The following is a 20,631-nucleotide window of genomic DNA, read 5'->3' as shown; positions in this document are numbered from 1 at the left end:
ATAGTATTTGCTTGTGTTTACAATTATTATATACAAGGAGAGCAATGACAGCTCCACTGTTTAAATAGTAGTGCTGAGCACCCACATTTGTTACAGAGAAATGATAGTTTCATTCATTTACTAGAGTCACTCAGACAAAGACTGTAGGAAGGAAAAAGGGGGTTATTCAACACTATTAGCAGAAGTTTACTTATCAGCAAAACATTTCAAGGCTTCTAATGCTTTAGCAGTCCAATTCTGTGTAGGAGTGGAGCAAATGTCTTATGCAGCAGCGGAAAAGGCAAAGTTCTAGGAACTTTAGTTACTTAAATAAAAATGCTTTAGCAAGATAATAATGCATAGCGACCCTGCAAAGGACTCCCTAAGAAAGCACAAGCCGTTAAGCCTGGGCAAGAGGTATGGGTGGACACCCAAACACCTTGTAACGCACTCCAGTCACACTGGAGCGACAATTAGGCTTGCGGTAAGCTTGAGTTAAGCTCTGACTTGAGCCGTGCAGTACCTTAGATTGGTTGAAGAAAATGCAGCTTCTTTCCTGTGCAGCTGCGACGGACCCGGTCTCCAGATTACTAGGTGTGGGGATGAAAGGCAGGACTCTGAATGGTATGTCACAGCAGATGTCGCGAGAAGGGACCCTCAGCAAGGCTTTCTTCGATCTCTCATGTCGGTCTGCGGCTTTGGTGCCTTTTTATGAGTTCCAACCGCAAACAGTTACCGCCCCGACAATCCGTCTCGATTCTGCAGTCCTGTACTCTGGTGAGGGGACTTGGATGAGTCCAACTGGAACTCACCAAAGTTCTGGCGGGATGTGTTCGCTCAAAGACGTTGCACTGCAAATGGGTCAGAGGTCCCCCGGTATTTGCAGTTTGCAGCCCTGTAAGGTCACACCACCTCAGGGGATGGCTTGATCTGCAGTTCTACTTAGGGCTGGTTGGTCCCACCAGCCAAATGGAAAGACCTGTCCTATTCGGAGCTCCTCTGTCTATCAGAAAACAGAGGCAGGACAGCAGTGGTGCTTCACGGGTACTGGAAGGGTCTGTGGGCGTCACTGGTCGTCTTCAGCTTCAGATCTTCTGTTCCACTGATCGACTTGCCTTCTGCCTCAGAAACCTCACCTATGTCTCGGGAGGATAGCTCAGGGGCAACGTGCTTGCCTTGGAAGCAAGACACAGAGCAACACAGGTTCGATCCCCGGGTCCGTGCTTAGAAACTTCTGGGTATTAAGCGTGTTATAAATAACCTATCATATCATTTTATTCTGAAATCCCATGCATTCCACTGCAAACTCGCCCTGCAGTTTACAAAAAGTGGTTGGTGGCTGTCCAATCAGGACAGCCAGACCTCCCTGCCCCCCCATCCCCAATTGGAACTGGTTCCATTCAGGAACTCTAGCAGATAAAAAACAGGCAGGTATTCAACTCCTCCCCTGCTTTCTGTCCTCACAGACACACTGGAGCCTAGGCAGTGCGGTCATCTCAGGCACATGTCGGCTTGTGTCCAGCCTGTGGCACAGTTTTATTTTCCCCACTGCAGGCATAGGCTTCCATCATGATTTGTTTGGCCTTTCCTTGTCCAGGTCGGCTAGGCATGTAGCCTGCTACTCCCACTCTGCGGGCCAGAGCACTAGGCATCCCCAAAGATCAACATATCTCGGACCACAGAAGAACTGTGAATGGCTGTCCATCAATGACCGTATCAAATTCAAAACCCTTAACATTACACACAACTGTCTTAATAACAAAGCACCAGCATACCTCACTGAGAAATTTACTAGGCACACATCTGAACGTCCCATTAGGAAAGCCAAAGCCAACAGCATCAGAGTCCCTAACTTCAATCTGAAAAGAACAGGAGGTTCTAGCTTCCCAGTATTGGTGGCTAATCTGTGGAATTCCATTCCGGACCCACTTAGAGCCATTCCTTCCTTTCGCTTGTTCAAAACGAATGTCAAACTCTGGCTACAAACTAATGACTGTTGACACTTCTCCTACGAACTGTAACATAAGAAATTGTAAGCTATTTATGTAACTGTAACCTAAGCCGTCTCACTAGCGCCCAGTTGCCTAACTGTCCGGTGCGCTCTATAAATAAACAAACAATCCAATACTATTCCTCCACAATGATATTGTAACATTACAAAGGGAGGGTCCCTGCCGGCTGCTTCCATTATGTGCAAAAGGGTTTTGGATCTGCAATGGTACAGTAGCGCTTATAGCTAATTGTCCTCAACATGGTCACTTGACATCCACTGGAACTCCCTTCAGTCCACGCAGGTTCCTACCGTACGGAGCACAAAAGGACTTCAAGCTCACTTCTCAACGCAGCAGAGATTTAGCCAATGTTGTCTTTTACAGCACGCTGTTGCACAGCCGAGAAGGTCCTGTATGCAGCCCAATCTTTAGTCCAATGGCCCAATATTGGGTGTCTCACGGCATATAATGCACTATGTTCGCGTGACAATGTTTCAGACTTAAACAGCTCGTCATTCAGGCCGGCTTCAGGCAGCTGGTTGCACACATTTCTACCCAGCTGATCCACCACTATGCCTCCAAGGTGGTATCGGCTATGATATTGCGCCCAGAGGGAGGTTGGACAGCGGCCAGATGTACAACTCCAAACCTGTTCTCGTTGAGTATCATTAAATTGAAGACTCGTACGTCTTGGATGGCGCAAGGCTAGAGTCTTGGGGGTTTGGAGGGCGGTGTCGGCAGGCACTAGGTGTGAAAGTCTAGCCATTCCAAAGGGTCCGCCAAGATGCAGACACATCGCTGCATCTCCCTGCAACCGCAGCACACACAGATTATGCATGCTCGAATTATCAGCTGCTGGGCTCTCCAGTTGCTTACTGTTTTGTACACAGGCAGCCTCAGAGACGTGGTCCCCCACACTGGCCTCTGGGCCGCACAGCACAGGGTGTCCACTCTGCTTCGAGTCCCGTACTGCACTCCAGCGTACACCGCCGGCCGGCACCCTGGCCCCAGACAATCAGCATGCAGGGGTAGCCAGCTGAGACACTCATCAAAATGGTGCGGTGTCCGCAGCAGTTCATCTCTGGGTCTTCAGCACAGCTGCGATTGTAAATACCAAACTTGACTATTGTAATAGTCTCTTTATTGGCACCACCAGATCTAATATAAAAAGTCTTCAAACAAATCAAAATGGAGCAGTCTGGGCGGTTTGTGGATTGAATCGTCAATCCCACATTACAGAACACCGAAAAAGACTACACTGGCTCTCCATCGAGCAACGGTTGACCTTTAAGGGGCTAGTCATAGTCTTTAAATGTCTACTTGGCAGTGCTCCAGAATATCTTAAAGCAAGAATAAAAATGGTAACATCTGAACGTAGCTTACGCTCCAACAATCAGATGCTACTAACCCAAACACGCAGGATTACAAAAAAACTAGGCGGAGCAAGTTTTGCAGCCTGGGGCCCAAGAAACTGGAATATGATCCCAATCCATTTGAAACAATGTGCAACGCTGCAACAGTTTAGGAAACGGCTGAAGACGTTTCTGTTTGAAGGCTAATAACAAATAATGTCCAATTTCCTTAAAGATTACCTGCCTCTCCCTATGACATTGCTTGTCATTTGAACTAAGAATGACTTTTCAATTCCCCTAAACTGCTTTTATGTCTTGGTTTCTGTTTTTGTCCATGTGAGCGTCCTGAGACCCTTGGGTGAGAGTTGCGCTAAATAAAAAAATAGTTAGCTCCGGCATTCGGCTCGGTCCTCCAACTAAGCAGCGGGCGCCATCTTGCCAGGCCGGGCAGATTCACAAAATGCACATTTTCAGCATCAGGAAAAAAGCTCACGTCAAGACGCTTTTGCGTTGTTGTGCTGGCGCCGCTGAGGGCTCCAATTCTTACTTCAGATGTCGAAATGTGGCACTATCAGGCAATTTATGAACAGATCAAGCAGGAGCAACCGTACACTGCGTCCTTACAGCATGGCTGCTGGCCATGCCCCCCGAAAGTCTTTGTAGTTGTGGGAAGTCTAGTCAAAGGGAAATGTATTGCTTATCCAGCAATAAATGAAGTGCTTGCGTGTGAAGAACGTTTTTCTTTTCCCATTGCTACTTCGAAATCATTGACCCTAGCAGTCGCATGTCTCCTATTAAAAGGGAAAATGGTAGCGGTAATTATCATATAAGCAGTAGCAGACTTTTCCATACAATTAAAAGGTAACATCACTTCAGAGAGGCCTCGTATGAAATATTCTGTTTCACGATCATTGTTAAATACGAAAGCAGTCTTTGAAAAAGGGATTAAAAGTAGCAAGTTGAAGTTTACCATCAAGAAGTCATTGCATGGACCTAAAATATATTGTGAAGTGAATGTTAACTCTTGTAACGTCCCACATTTAAATATTGCATAAGTTGCTGAAGTTGTTAAACTCCGAAGCAGAACAAGCTTTGCCCAAGCCAATAGGCAGAACCTTCCAAAGAGGAAACCCGTCAAAATAAGAGCTGAAGCATTTTGTCTTGAAGTTGTCGAAGCCAATACTAACCCAGGGTCCTCTGATGCAAGGGTGACTAAGGCATATAAAACTGGGAGAGTGGCATAGGCACAGAGGTGCATATGAAGCTGGGGAAGGGATCTGGTTGCTGGTTATAAAAAACAATCACGCATCAGGAAAACTGACACTGTCAGTCAGAAGCTGAAGCAGATTTTGTGGTAGCTATAAGACTAAGAGGAAAGGCAAAGAGGCTGCAATTTCTGTTAGAAGAAAGAGGAGTGGCCTGCCAACCTGTAGAGGTCGAAGAGTCTTGTGTAAGTTGCCCACTAACATTTCCACAATATCAAGTTGTAGCAGCAGAAGTTGAAATGTGGTTGTCTAGAATTTTGTCAGACCCATTACATGTTGAAGAAGTTGAAGTAATAGGAGTCTGTGAGAGGGAGAAGCCTGCTCTCACAGTAAAAGGAAGTAGTCGCACAGAGGGAGCAATTAACTTAAAAGAAGCATCCTGGCAAATTGCATACGAGACGCTACAGAAGTTGTTGTGAAAGTGGAAGTGCCATTTTTGTTTTGAACCTTATCCAGGATTACCATCATTGCTGTTTTCTTTATGGAACTTTGAAAGGGAGCTTTTCATCCAGAGAAGAAGAAATCGTTACCTGGGGATTTTTGTTTTGAACGACTTTGTATTTTCTTTGGAACTTATCAAGAACTTATTTGAGACTTTGTTTTCTTTGGGAAGAATTGACTTCGGACATTTCTGGGAGAGTGGAATCTGCCCAGAGCAAGCAGAAGTCAACCAAGACCATTTATTCAGGTTATTGATGCTTTATTTTAATTGAGGGTTTGTTTTGTGTATGCTAGGAGGTTTTCGCTTCGATCTTAGAATAGGTAGGGAAGCTCCTGGTTCAGTAGGTTTAGTTAGGGTTTTTATATTGTTTTATTCCAAAATAAAATGTCAAACCTTGTAAACTCTTGTGAGCCTCACATTAGTGACCCCTTACAAGGTTTACCAGAATGTTTTTTGCAGTGCTGTCTAAAAGGGCAGCACATACTCCTTAGGAGGGCCTCCATCCAAGATGTCTGGCAAGTCATCCTGGTTAATGTCCTTAGCAGGACGCTCCCAGCCCAAATATTCAATCGCCCGATTCTGTGACGACGAATGGAAGAGTGACAGCGATCGCTCTTGAATCTTGACCGTTTTTAATGTCTAGATCACTTTTTGGGCCTTTCTGGAGACTGGTCTCTGGTGGAGCTTCTACTGTCAGAAGATTTTCTCTTCAAAAGGTGTGGAAGATGGAGACTTAGAAACTGACCTAGGGTGAGATTCGATCTTCTCGCCTTGCTGCTCATCGATTGGCAGGAGCTGCATTTAATGACTTTGTAGTCTTCGTTGAGGCACCAAAGACAAATCCTGTGTGAATCAGTGATCGACATCTTTGGTCAAAGGCATAGACATCATCAAGATTGACCAAAAAGACGTCAATCGAAGAGATTTGCTGAGGCGAGTCGACCCAATCAGAGAGAGTGCTGTGCATGCAGAAAAACAGAACTGAAGCAACAGGCACAGTGCGTGCTCTTTATACTGTCATCAACGTCATGTCCAGAAGTGGGAATGGTAACCGTCGAGGGACATTGACTAGATGCCGCACAGCGCCTCTGCTGTCAAAAATACATTCTACCCTGCAAAGCACGATACAAATACATCCAAGATGAGGAATCCGTGGGAGGACACAATCCATAAGAAACGTATATTTCTGGAAATTCTCAGGATAAGGACTTGTTGTCATTGTCCATGAGTGAGAGGTTTACAGAATAGCTGTACAAGGAAACCCACAACTATGGATATGGCACATGTTACATACATAAAAGCAGGATAAGAGTGCAAGGAGTGCAGGTTTTTTACTATTTCCAAAGATCTGCAGCACTTACACCAGGTGTGCCCGGTGCACTTACCAAGGGGGTCGATCCGGTAAGTGTCTGGGTTTATCAAATCAATGGTCACCCCAAGATCAGGCTCTGTAAGTAGGTCATGTCTGTGCTGCTTTTCCAGGGAAGTGGCTTTGTATTGTACAAACCTGGGAAGAGAGAAAATCATGTGAACGTGCTGTGGTACCTTTCACACCCTCTGCTTGACCCCCCCCCCGACCCCACACCAAAACCCATTCTCTGCTAACTTTATGTTGACCCCTCTACTAGTACCTTCACCTAATTCTCGCTGTGCCAATACCCTTACGCCACTACCCCATTGACTCTAATCCTTCCTAAATCGATCTGGTAGAAGTGCTACCTCCCCACCATATGGCAGTTCCTTCACATACATGCCAGTACACCCACAGCCTTCTTTCTGCCAGTGCACGCAGATCCCCCTCTGAACCAGTAACCAATCCAGTCCCTCTAAGTGGATTAATCATTTTCTCCCCACTCCACTGTGCAGGTAGACCCTGGCTTCTCCTACTCTGCCAGCACTCTTGCATCTATTAATAGCCACACTCGGCTTAGTTGAAGACCCCTTTAAAATGCATTCTGCCAATAAGCACATATTTCAGTGATAAACTTTATTAATGAGGGGCAAATACTGGGTTAATTCCTCGTTCTTCCAGTTCAACTTTAGCGCACTCTAAGCCGATGCTAGTCCGTTATTATTCTGCTTGTGCCATCACATCCATCTGTCTGACAGGATCCCACCCTCCACATAACTAACCATCCCTACCACGGAATTCCTACCCAGTGCTCTCCTTGCAGCCCGATGGGAAAACTAACCCACACCCCACCTTAGACACCCCTCCACGCCCTGTTCACAGATGTTTACACATTAGCTTTCCTTGTGCCCCAAGCCCCTGTCGATCCTACATCTGACCCACCCAAGAGGGGTTCTGCCAGAATAGTCCTAGCCATAAGCTTCATGCTCAACTTACTCTCCCTTAATCCACTTAGAATACTGCCATGTTCTAGAATAGTGTCATTCTTTATGCCCACCTGTGCGAAAATTGCCCCATGATGGGTGCCAACAACTTTACCTGTTCTGGTCAAATGGGTAAGTGATGAATTTTGGATCAAACGGGATGTCTGGCAGAGTATTGCAATATTTAACACGACAGATAACTCCCGATCTGAAACACAGACATGAAAAAAGCTAATTAACTTTTACATGTGAACAGCATTGATATAGGGGCAATTTGTAAGCAGTAAGAAAGAAGCACTCACCGTTCTGGCACTGTTCTGTGTGAATTTTGTCTGGAAAATAAATAGTAAAAATAAAACTGTAGTCAGCCAGCTATGTGAAAAGTATTCATTTCATGGTCAAAATACCATACAAGTATTCAAGGAAACATAGATCATTACACTTTCCTTAGCAGTGCACACACTACCCTGAGCCCTTCTGATATGCTACCTTTCCACCCATCAGAAAGCTAGGCTTCGAACCGCCTGTACCTTTACTTGGGCAGTTCTTGAACAATGTAATGCTATGCTTATTCTGTTGTCAACTGAGAAGCACCACATGTATGTATATTAGATCTACTGGAGGAATTTATATAGCGAAGATCTGGCTCCAAGGAGCAGTGAGCACTTTAAATAGCAATGTATACAGAGTCAAACAGTGTACTCTGTTGGAGTTTCAAAAAGCATTGCACTTTAACTGTGTGTTATGTACCTGCACGGTGAGGTAATATTTTTCTCTTTAGTATACAGATATGTTGGTGTGGACCATAATTCAAAAGATTTTAAACTGCATACCATTACTCTCAGCTGCGCGGCCCCTATACCAAATTGCAGAGGGGAATTTGCAGACCAGGAAAGCCAGACTAGTAAGGTGTTGTTATCAGAGCCGTGAACAACTTGGATATGCTAAAAATCCCTGCATGTTCCCTGATCATAAAGAGCCAACCCCAAACTATGAGCAAATAAAACAAGCCAGGGTTCCCCAACAATTAGAATTGTATGTGTCTTATAAAGAAATGAGTTACAGGGGCGTGGTCTGGCGTGCATGAAGTGAGGACGCAAAGGCGTAGAGCTCCGTCCGAGATCCTTAATACTGATCCGACAACAGCGATCATCCTGTACTAACATTGGCAACAAAGGCACCATTGGAAAGGCAAAGCGAAAGTGTATGTGTCCATGCACCAACGGAGCTGAAGGGCGAACACACTGCTGCGGCCACACACGAGCTGAGAGGACCACAGCACCGGCAATACCCTCGTGCAGTAGGCAGGGCCTGCCTGACCTAGGAGCGAGCACAGACAGCAGGATTAGCAGCAAGGAGATATTCTCAAGGAAGCTCCGGGTGAACGCTTCCAAAGACGAGCCGCCAAATACGGGACACGAACGCAACATACGCAGCACTGGAGCCGCGGAGATCAGCAGCCTGAAAGACACTTGGATGCAGCAGTGTAAACAAGGCGCCTGGCGCCAATGACAGACGGCCCCCTGCTGCAACGCGAAGCCGACGGAGACTCCCTCGGACGGCGAGGCAGGACCTAACGGAGCGGAGAAGGAACAGCTGCGACACCCAACAGCGGCCCAAGGTGAGACACTTGTTCATGGGGGATTGCTGAATACCTTGGGCGGGGACAACTTGAACTGGGGCAAAATCACACCGCAAACAGCAGTCAGTCCAGGACAAACCACCCTAGCCCCTGCGAGACAACACCTAACAGAAAGCGGGACAGAGCTGAGGGACCCAGGGCAGACCCAGAGCACCAAGCAAACCCTGAAGGAGCTGCAGCCTTGGAACTCAATAGCTGCACAGGGAAGGCAGGCAGGCCACACGTGCATGGGAAACCATTAACTGACCGAAACGCCACAGGAGTTGGGCGAAGTCTGAGTGGCCCCCTATAATTCGTGCGTGCAGCCCGGCTATGGCCTCAGAGCAAACAATACACTTGCAGAGGCCTGCCTTCATACAAAACATTAAGGCCATCTGCACTAAACGCAACGCAGCCCAACATACCCACGCAGCACCCGAACAACCTTGAAGCTACGTGGCGACAAAGCCACCCTGAATGCCCTACACATAGCAGATCAACATAAAACCAGTGCTCAAAATACATGCCTACAATGCTGGGAAACGGCTGCGTGACAACTCAAACAAGTATACTGTATACTGGGCTGCACGACATACGAGAGGTGATATAAGTGCAGCAGTCCTGGGTTGGAGCGACAAGGTAGCGACTCGGGTGTGGTTGAGGAGCAACTGGAAGAGGATCAAGGAGGGAGGCGACACCTGAGCGATCACACGTCAAGCCGACACGATGCACCGGTCCGGGAGGGCTCTGCTGCCTTGGCGAGGGACAGGAAAACCACGGAACTCTAGGCTGCACGGTCCCCCTCCCCTCTTCATCGGAACGCAGCCACGCACCTGCTGCTGGGGTTAGACTGCAGCCACTGGACGGCACATTTTACTATATACAAAGGAAATATGCCATCCACCAGGGACAAAGATAAGCCAAGAACAACAATAATGGACTCCTTCACAGCGTCGAAAAATGACAACCATGACACAGAGAGGTGCGGCTGCCCCAGAAACGGAGGGTCTGAACCAGACCAGATACGTGGAGTCCCTACTACAGCAGGAAATTGGTGCAGGCCAGCTATCGCAGGGCTTCGCGGTGGAAAGAGCCCACCGAGGCTTCCAAATGAAACCACCACCAGGCTCATACCCTCGTCCAATGATTGCAAAGATCCTCAACTTCCAGGACAGGGAGATTATACTTAAGTACTCGAGAGAAGGAGGGGTGATAGAGCGAGGTGACTCTAAATTAACCATATACCCTGACTACACACAAGCTGTACAAAGAGCAAGGAACTCCTACGTCCCAATCAAGGAACGGCTCAGACAGCTGAACCTGAAATATATGTTGCTATACCCCTCCAGACTTAAGGTGATACACAAGGGGCGAGCCATATTCTTAGAGACACCGGCGGCAGCCAACATGTGGCTGGAACACAACCTGGCGGACGGGAAAGAAAAAGGATGCTTGACACACACTACTAATGGAGAAAGGACACCCACAAAAACCGAGACTAGCCCAAGACGCCACCAGCGGAACAATTCTTTGCCATGGAATGCCTGTAAACGCACTTGCTACCAGCTGGGAACCGAGCTCAGCCACTCACCCTGTGCGCTGCGCCCCCACCCTCGGAATGACCAAGGCGGGCCTGCTACCGGCACGCATACATTCGTGCTGGATGCCTTGGAAGGGGCAAGGTAGTGCGGAGACACCTGAGCACAACACCAGCTGTGTGGTTGCTGGGTGCAATTGTTTAGTTTGCATTTGTTGTTGTAACTGTTTCCTTTCTGTTTCAAAGTCGTCATGCAAAGCAGTAGTAGTTGGGGGTAACCAACAATTTGAGTGCAAGATTGGCGGGGCACGGAAGGGGGAGTCCCAATTGCAATTACTCTGAACACGGAGAACAGGACAGGAGGAGGCCATGGGAAGAGCTTGTGACCAGAAATGGCAACACGGCTTAAAATACTGACATGGAATATACGGGGGATGGGGTCCTACTTACGCAGAAACAGAGTTAAGTCCTACTTGCACAGGAAGAAGGTGGATATTGCATTGCTACAGGAGACCCACCTCGATGCTCAGGCCCTGATCAAACTAAAGGAACGATGTGGGGGCCATGGACATGGGGCACCTTACTCTAAATACGCGAGGGGGGTACTCACTTGGATCAACCCTGGGGTGCCCTTCCAACTACTGAGGGTTGAAGCAGAACCGGAGGGGAGGTACCTAGTACTATGGGGCACAATCGAACAGACCGAGATCTGCATAGTAAACACATACTTCCCTAACCATGGCATACCGGCATACCTCAGTAAGCTACAACCTAAGATAACACTGCACCGGGAGGGCCTCTACATTTGGGGTGGCAATTTCAACTGCATGAGGGATCTAGGCTTGGACAGATCTGCACCCCCACATAACCGGGCTGAAGCGGCTCCAGCTGCACTAACACACTGTATCACCTTGACCTCGCAGATGCCTGGGGGGAGCACCACCCTACAGATAAGAGTCTACTCGTACTACTCTGCACCACATGGCCTTTTTACACGGATAGATTACATTTTAATTGACAAAACACACCTAGCACAAGTGGATTCAATACAATACATGGGTAGATCGATCTCTGACCACTCATGCACTGGGCAATAACAAGCACTAGGGCCCCAAACCTGCTCTGGCGAATGCCAACAGAGGCACTAATGGATCTGATTTTTAAGGATGAGCTTGGGGATAAATTAACAGAATATGTCACGCTCAATAGCGGCAGCGTGGAGCGCTGGAGCACAGTGTGGGAGGCCCCGACAGTGGTTATCAGGGGGGAGATTATAGCTGGTGCAGGAGGAATCAGGAAAACGGGAGGATGAAATAAAGCACATGGAGACACTACCCTAGGAACCAGGGCGGAGGAGGCTAGCCTAATGGAGGCTAGGACAAGTTGTCAACTAGCGTGGGGGAGGCTTTCCAAGTATGACTATATGGCGCGCACTACTAGGATGCACAACGAGGGGGACAAATCGGGCACTGTTGGCATGGCTGTGCAAGCGGGAACACCCGACAATCACACTCAAGGATGAGGAGGGGGTAATACACAAAACATGGAAATTAATAAATTACACCTTTGCAGCCTTTTAAACTAAACTGTATGCTCACGGCGCACCAGTGCCGCTGGCAGACATACGCGAAACGCTAGAAGAAGTTGAACTTCCCAAGCTGAACAGGACACAGCGAGACGCTTTAGACAAAGCAATCACCCCAGAGGACATTACAGAGGCCACTAGAACCCTGGCAACTTGCAAGACCCCATGCACCGATGGGCACCCTTTGGAGTTCTATGAAGCATATGAACCCACACTGACCCGATACTTTATGAAGTGTTCCAAGAGTCTTAGGTGGTTGGGACCCTACCCAAAAGCATGAGAGAAACACTAATTGTCCCGATACCCAAACCACATAAACCTGCCGAGGAATGAGATTCCTACCACCCTCTGGCAATGCTAAATTACGACCGCAAAATACTAACCACCATTTTAGCTAAACGCTTGTCTAGAGTGATAGGCAGCCTGGTACACGAAGATCAAAACGTCTTTGGGCCTGGTCGCAACACTACTGCCAACTTATGCAGACTACAACATATCATCATGGCACAAACAGAGGGAGCTGAGGAGCACCTAGCAGTAATGTCACTGGATGCCATTAAGGCGTTCAATTCCATTTACGGGGAATGGCTGGTGGGGGTAATGGGGAAGGCTTTGTGAGGTGGATCAAAATATTATACAAAGACCCCACGGCAAGAGTCAAAACGGGTAAAATGGTCTCGGAAGCTTGGAACATACCGAGGGGCACTAGACAGGGTTGTCCTCTATCGCCCATGCTCTATATACTAGGACTAGAACTGGTCGCGGCCTATTTCAGGCAACAGTTCTGGAACGCAGGGATACGGGTAGGAGGGAAATATCATGTAATCTCGCTATATGAGGACGTCTTAGCCTACCTGAGAGACCCGCAAAACAACGCCCCAACTGCCCTAGAAGTACTGGATAACTTTGAAACGCTATTCAGAGATACACTTTAGCAAACAGAAATCTTGCATGTTTCCGCTTGCTGGCCTGAGGGGGACAACTATCAGAAACTTACCGGAGGTGGGGATACAATGGCTGACGGACTCATTCAGGTACCTGGGGGGGGGCAAGGTCAGATATACACCAGAACTCATGCATGAGCACAACACAATGGTTGTAACACAGGGACTTTGCAACTCAATGAAGTTTTGGTCCAAATTGTCGCTGTCCATGATGGGGAAGAGCATTGATCGCTAAAATGATTATCCTCCCAAGGCTCTTATATTACTTCCTTAATGTGTGCTATTATGTCAGACCAACATACTTAACGAAATCTAGATGCCCTGAATAGAGATTTCAAATGGGGGAAAGACACGCCACAAACTATAATTGACCACGCTGACCCTACCACATGGAGTGGGAGGCATACAACTCCCTGATTTTGAACGATACTACCTAGCGGCGCAACTTAGCCATGTCACTAAGTGGCTGTCTGACGACGCCACCGCATAGACGGGCCTTTTATAGGACCGGATAGCACCAGCACACCTGAAGGAAATCTTGTGGATGCCCAAGACCACATGAAACACATTCCGGTCCTTGCCAAGGTGGGCAGGCAAATATGGAACAGGACCAAAACCCTCACACAGCTGATGCATCCCTACTCTCCTGAAATACCAATCTTGGCGGAGATAGGAATAACACCGATAGACCTCTGCATCATGAGACAGTGGGAAACGCTGGGCATATATACCTGGGGGGACATGTATGAAGAAGGGGAATTCAGGGAACTATAATCGCTTAATGGGAAGGAGGGGTTGCCAAAAGGGACAATTTCTATGGTACTAGAAGCTGAAACATGTGGCCAGAGGGAGAAGGGACGGCTGGCCATCAGAACCAGTAACAAACCACCTAGTGACTGAATTATACAACCTGAGTGACGGATGGAAACCAGTGTCAAGGCTATATGCTCAACTAAATGACAGACCCCCAACCCCCGCAGCATTACACTAAAAGCCAAGTGGGAGGCGGACCTGGGTGAAATTATCACGGACAATGAATGGGAGACAACATTGCAGCACCCTAAAAAAGTGTCCAGGAATGATAGATTCAGATCAATACAAATGAATGTCCTATATAGAACATACATGACCACAATAAAAGTGGCAAGCTTCAATAAGCAGACGAAGGCAACATGCCTGTGGTGTGATAGTGGCGAAGCTGACCTGATACTTTCCTGCATCTCCAAAACATGTGTAAGTTCCTTCTGGACAAACATTGAACAAGCATGCAAGAAGGCTGAGGTCAAATCATATGCTTGGTCCCCGAAAGAATGCCTCTTAGGCACGTACCCCAGCCTGAGCAAGGTCAAACACACTAAGAAGATAATGGACATGATGTGCATTTTAGCAAAAAGAGCAATAGCGATGGCATGGAAATCAAAGGCGGGCCCACAGTATGCACGATGGAAAAGGGAAATGGAAAGGTGGGCGGCTGCAGAGACAGAAGCATGGGGCGCTGTGCTGCTTGGTACGCCGGGGAGACCAATGTCAAATTTGAAGCATGGAAGGCCATAATAAGAGACATGTTCCTCCTGTCGGATGATATGCCCCCCAAGGCACAGGTGGACACCTGGTAGTGTAATCAGCACATTGAGAAATAAGAACAATGTACCAACTTGCCCCGGCCGCTACCCCACGGCTGAGTGCCGACGACCAAGCGCCGCATTCCTAAACTACAATGATAGAATATACAACCTGCTAAATGTATGAAGACAGTTCATGTTTGTTATTTGTTTCATGTTTCATCCCATTCGTGATCACTCTACCTACTCAAGTCTGCATCCAACCTCCGAAACTCACAACCACTACAAAAAGAAACTGGAAAGACGTCAAAGAAAGCAACCTATTCGAACAACTGGAGTTAACCAAACCCTCCACTTCAGAACTAGAGCTAGCTGACCTAGACGGGAAAGCGGAGCTATTACACAAATGGATTGCAGATACAATTGACAAGATCGCCCCAGAAAAACCATTCACACCATCAAAAAAAGAGAGCAATGGCAAAATGGTTCACCCCACTATTAAGCACCATGAAAAAGGAAAACAAAAAGATGGAACTGGAATGGAGGAAGGAATACAACCCAGACAAAAAAAAGCACTGTTCCAGAAACAAATCCACGCATACAAAAAGGAAATTCAAAAGGCGAAGAGAAGGCATAATGATGACAGAATCACCAATGCCACCAACACACAAAGAAATGTTTAACATCATTAAAGAAATGAGAAACCCACCAGGCTGTGACAACACCCCAAACCCCTCAGAGAAACTATGCAACGACCTGGCAGACCACTTAAAAAAAAAAAAAAAAATCAATGACATCCGACAAACCATTCAACAGAGGCCAACCAACCACAACATACAGCCAAACGAACCTAACTCAGAACCACAGCACAAACTCAAAAACTTTCCTGAAATATCAGCAGAGGCTTTCGCATTGCTGGTAAAACAGAGCAAGAAAGCAGGTTCACCCATGGATCCATGTCCCCCGGACATCTACAAATCAATCCTCGCACAAGGAACACCAGCAGAATATTACAGAAACCTTCTAAATCTATCACTAGCAACAGGAACTCTACCGAGGACCTTCAAATCAGCATACAACAAACCACTTCTGAAAAACACAAGCATCGACGCTGATGACCTCCAACTACAGGCCAATCTCAAACATCCCCTACCTGCCAAACTCCTCGAAACCTACGTTTACAAACTAACCCAAGAACACGTTGAAAAACACCACCTGCTGGACCAGGCTCAAGTCGGCTTCAGACCCTCAATAGGAACGGAAACAGCACTACTATCCATCTGGGACGACCTAAAAACAAACGCAGACTCCAACACAACCTCAGCCCTTATTCTGCTTGACCTCTACGCAGCCTTCGACACAGTCATGACACCCTAACCAAAAGACTAGAAAACATAGGCATAACAGCTCTACGCTGGACTAAATCATTCCAAGCAGACAGAACAGAAACCGTATGGATTAAAACCTTCAAATCCACCCCACGAGTTAACGACTGGAGTGCCACAAGGATCCTCACTTTCACCACTTCACCTCAACATCTACCAGACCCCAGTTATCAGAATCTTCAAAAAATACATTACATGCTACAACTACACAGATGATACTCAAATGGTCTACAAAATCAAAGACACCCAAGCCGATCATTCAAACTTAACCGACTGTTGAAAAGAAGTCCTCAACTGGATGAATGCCAACGACCTGAAAATCAACCCAGGAAAAACAGAAATCATGATCATAACCAAAGACAAAGAGAATGAAACTGCCATCCCGTGGCCAACGGAAATGGGAATTGCACCATCACCAGCTGAGGTAGTAAAAAATCTGAGAGTCCTGATGGACAACACCCTAACCTTAGAACCACAAATAAATGCAACAGTCAAGAAATGTTAATTCCTCCTCCACACGGCAAGAAGAATCCTACCTTTTCTCTCCTTCATGCACAAAACACTCACTATCGTCGCCCTCATCAGATCAAGAGTCGACTATGCAAATAGCCTCTACCTCAGAATACCAGAATACCTCTTGAAGAGACTACAACGGATCCAAAATACAGCAGCCAGACTACTCCTCAAACTATCCAGAAGAGACCACATCACCCCTGCCCTAAAAACGCTACACTGGCTCCCAATAAAACATCGCATCACCTTCAAAACAATATGCATAACGCACAGGGAAATCTGTGGACAAGGAGCAGAATTCCTACAAAAGAAAAAAACAATCTACCAGCCAACAAGACCCCTCAGGTCAAGCAATGAAATCTGTCTGGAACTAAAACCATACATTAAGAAAAAGCTCAGAGGCACCGCCTTCTACCACTTGGCCGCAAAAATCTGCAACAGCATCCCAAAAGAAATAAGAAACACTGAAGATCACCTAAAATTCTGAAAATTACTAAAAACCTGGCTCTTCCACACCACAGACTCAAACTGAAACCCGAAACAAGAAAAAAAATAAAAGAATTGACCAAAACGGAAAGAACACTGACAAGCACCCAGAACCATCAGAGAAGCACCCACGGCACCTAAATGGGTAACATCAGGCAGAGTGGAACACAGGTGACACCCAAGGAGACGGAATCAACCACCCCAGCTAATCCCATCTGAAATCTTCAGCCACCCATTAGCTGCTACTAGGTAGCTACCGGGTTGTGCAAATTGTCAAGACACTACAGAACACAACGCTAACTTAGTTTGGGAACACCGGCGGGTGCACTGGCAATGCAGGTGGCGGGGGGGACATGTGGGGTTGTTAGGGAGACTAGTGGAGGTGGCAGCGAGACGTGAAAGGGACCTCAAATGCAGGACGGGCCCAGACCTAACCAGAGGCACAGGTTGCCCTGCACCCCATCTGTAGAGATCACGCAAGCCCAAATCGTCAATTTCAGGATAGAGATGCTAACTAACCAATTCCACTAACAATTTCTTCCTCTGCTTACACCTCTCAAACTCCAAACCAAACACAGATCTACAGCACAACAAACCGCAAATTTCACTACACCGCAACAACAAAACAAAAAGCACATAGACTCGCACAACAGCACACGACGACTGCCAGCCGCAAACACCCCAGGCCCAGCCAACGGACCCACCGGGCTGAGGCTGCCAACAGTACATCACTGCACTCTCGCACTTTTCCAACCTCCTCCCACTAATTCACCCTCCCTCCCTCCCTCTTTCAGAGCCGCCAGAGCGACAAAGGACCACTCCGGTGGTGATAGCACGCGGTACAAATGTCCTTTAACATTAACATGTTGAATCATTATGTTTCACAATCATAGATAATGGCACTGTAATGCTGACTAATGTCGACTGCTAAACTATGTAGGATTTAAAAATGGCAATAAACAAATTCTAAAATAAAAATAAAAGATATGAGTTACTACAAAATAGCATTAATAAAATATTAGGACATTTCAAATGGAAGATTATACTGAAACATTAAAAAATGTGCAGAAGACAAAAATGACACAAACGGCTTAGACAATTTTCATATAGATTGATTAGTAGAAATCTCTAATTGCACATACAGACCATGTCCACACGTGTTTCAATGGAATGATGATATATGATATGGCATTTATAACGCGCCTATACACAAGTGCTTCAAGGCGCAATGTACAAATGAGTGTTCTAAGGCCCCTTTCACTTTCTCCATAGGACTGGTTCTGTGCCCATAACACATTTCAGGCCTTTTTCAAAATGTGGAAAAAAAATTACAAATAAAATAAAAACCCTCCCTTTTTTATTCAGCAATGTATCATGGCTTCATTATTAATACTGCCTTTATAGGTGGAATGGAACATCTACACCTGTGAATACATATACAAAGTAATAGCACAAGCTTTTTGCTGAACATAAATTTCAAGGCAAGATCATAACATGTGGCGTAAAGTCAGAGGTAAGGGTTACCAATGACAGCAGGCCCCTTACAGTTATGCCTCACGAATGCTCCAGGACAGTCCAGAGAGTCTAGAATGTAGGAACCCTTCCCCGTAGGGTCCCTTTTGTCTTCTGAGATGCCTTTGTTTGTCACATGTTATCAGAAATTAAACACAATATGGTATTATAAAATACAGAATAGACTATACAATACAGTCCTTTGCTGCTATGCACGATTGTGATAATATATCACACTGTTCATTAGTACTATTGTTACGGTTAGGGGTATACCACCCACCTATCCTTAGCACACACCGCAAACAGCAACAAAAATACTTCTATCAATATAGTTTGGTGTGATTAGACATTTGGATGTACATGAAAATTATATTGCTTAAACCAACGTGGCGAAAGATTTGCATTACAAAAATGTTGAATGCGTTTGTTTTCCCAATTGTCCCCCGCTTTCCATGTAATGTAAGCGGGACACACCCCCGCAACCCTCAAACCCATAATGTCGTACTAGGGGTGCGGGGTACACCCCTAGCCCCCTTGTTCGACATTATGGGATTCAAAGCTTTCTACCATGCCGAATTTGTTCTTTTCGTCCATTTGCACGTTATTTTACAATTTACCTCAGGTATCAGGAGAGAAAGTTAATTATATATATATATATATATATATATATATATATATATGATACATTACTCACCGTAATCGTATTTCTGATGCTTGTATCTGCTTACATTCACGTGACGTGCATAGGCCGACATCTAGTGGAAGCTGCGGAGTATTACAGTTTGTTTTTCGAAACTCGAAAATGGGCGTCGACACAGGCGTGCCAGTAATACTATCCCTAGTGTGACGTCCACTGTACCCAAGATCCCTCACGTGTCTAGGATCCTCAGATTGTATTTTTTCTGACATGAGGAAGCATGAGGAGTAGCGTGAGTACAGATAATCCAAGCAGATAGACAGAAAGGTAAGACTACAAGCAATCATGCGCCTTCTCTCGGAGGGGAGGAAGGGTGGGTCGCATGTGAATCTAAGCAGATACAAGCATCAGAAATACGATTACGGTGAGTAATGTATCCCTTCTGAGGCTTGTGGAATCTGCTTAGATCACATGCTGTGCATAGATTAGCGAGCAGTACCAGAAGAAGGAGGTGGGATGTGAGAAGGGTCATGAGCAAACAGGTGTCTTAGAACCGCTTGTCCCACTTGTGTATCTGTCTTGGAATGAGTGTCAATGCAGTAATGCTGAGTAAAAGTGTGAATAGAGCTCCAAGTAGCTGCTTTGCAAATGGTGTCGAGGGGAACATTTGCAATGAAAGCCAGAGTGGCCCCAATGCCTCTAGTAGAATGGGCCCTTGGCGTAAAAGGCAGAGTTTTTTCAGAAAGAGAGTAACACAGCTGTATACAGTTGATAATCCACTTCGAGATCGCGCCTTTAGAGACGGGATCCCCCTCTCTGCCTGTAGCTACGGAGACAAACAGTTGATCTGTTTTCCTTAGCGGTCTGGTTTTATTTAAATAGTAGAGGACCGCCCTACGCACATCAAGGGTGTGTAGTTTCACCTCAGCTGAGCTTTGCGGGTTCTGGAAGAAAGCCGGAAGCTCGATGAACTGGTTTACATGGAACTTAGATATAAATTTAGGTGAGAACCTAGGGTGTGTGCGTAAAACCAGTTTGTCTTTGTGGATAGTAAAGAAAGGATCCTGCACTGACAGAGCCTGAATTTCACTGACCCTTCTTATAGAGGTAATGGCTACTAAGAAGGCCGTTTTATAAGTCACCACATTGAGGTCCCATCCTGGCGGTGGGTTCGAAATAGGAGGGTGAAGTCTCTTTACTCCTTCCATGAAGGCTTTAACTACTGGTACTTTCCACCACGATACTTTGTTATGGGATGTGGTGTAAGCCGAGAGGGCTGCCAGGTGTACCTTCAGAGAGTTAAAAACCAAACCTGCGTCCAGCAGGTGGAGCATGTATGTTACAACGTTGGAAGGAGTGCAATCAACTGGGTTGATTTGTTTATTCTGGCACCAAATAACGAATCTCTTCCACTTGTCAAAGTACCAGTGCCTTGCGTTTGGTTTCCTGGATTCTTTTAGGATGTCCATACACCTCTGTGGTAAAT

The 20,631-nt window shown here is 46.4% G+C and overlaps 1 protein-coding gene across 1 annotated transcript in view; it reads right to left on the bottom strand.

Moving 5' to 3' along the window:
• PAF1 (PAF1 homolog, Paf1/RNA polymerase II complex component) overlaps window positions 1–20,631 on the bottom strand; it is a 391,339-nt gene that overhangs the window by 241,456 nt on the left and 129,252 nt on the right. Inside the window, exons 2-4 of the mRNA XM_069644251.1 lie at window positions 7,666–7,695; window positions 7,479–7,571; window positions 6,415–6,536 (exon numbers count right to left, since the gene is read on the bottom strand). Of these exons, the coding sequence (XP_069500352.1) occupies window positions 6,415–6,536; window positions 7,479–7,571; window positions 7,666–7,695 (245 nt within the window). The remainder of the gene's footprint in view (window positions 1–6,414; window positions 6,537–7,478; window positions 7,572–7,665; window positions 7,696–20,631) is intronic.

Source organism: Ambystoma mexicanum, chromosome 2p, assembly GCF_040938575.1.
Source record: "Ambystoma mexicanum isolate Mex_15411 chromosome 2p, UKY_AmexF1_1, whole genome shotgun sequence".
In the NCBI taxonomy this organism is placed as follows: domain Eukaryota; kingdom Metazoa; phylum Chordata; class Amphibia; order Caudata; family Ambystomatidae; genus Ambystoma; species Ambystoma mexicanum.
This window is presented reverse-complemented; position numbering and strand designations above follow the sequence as displayed.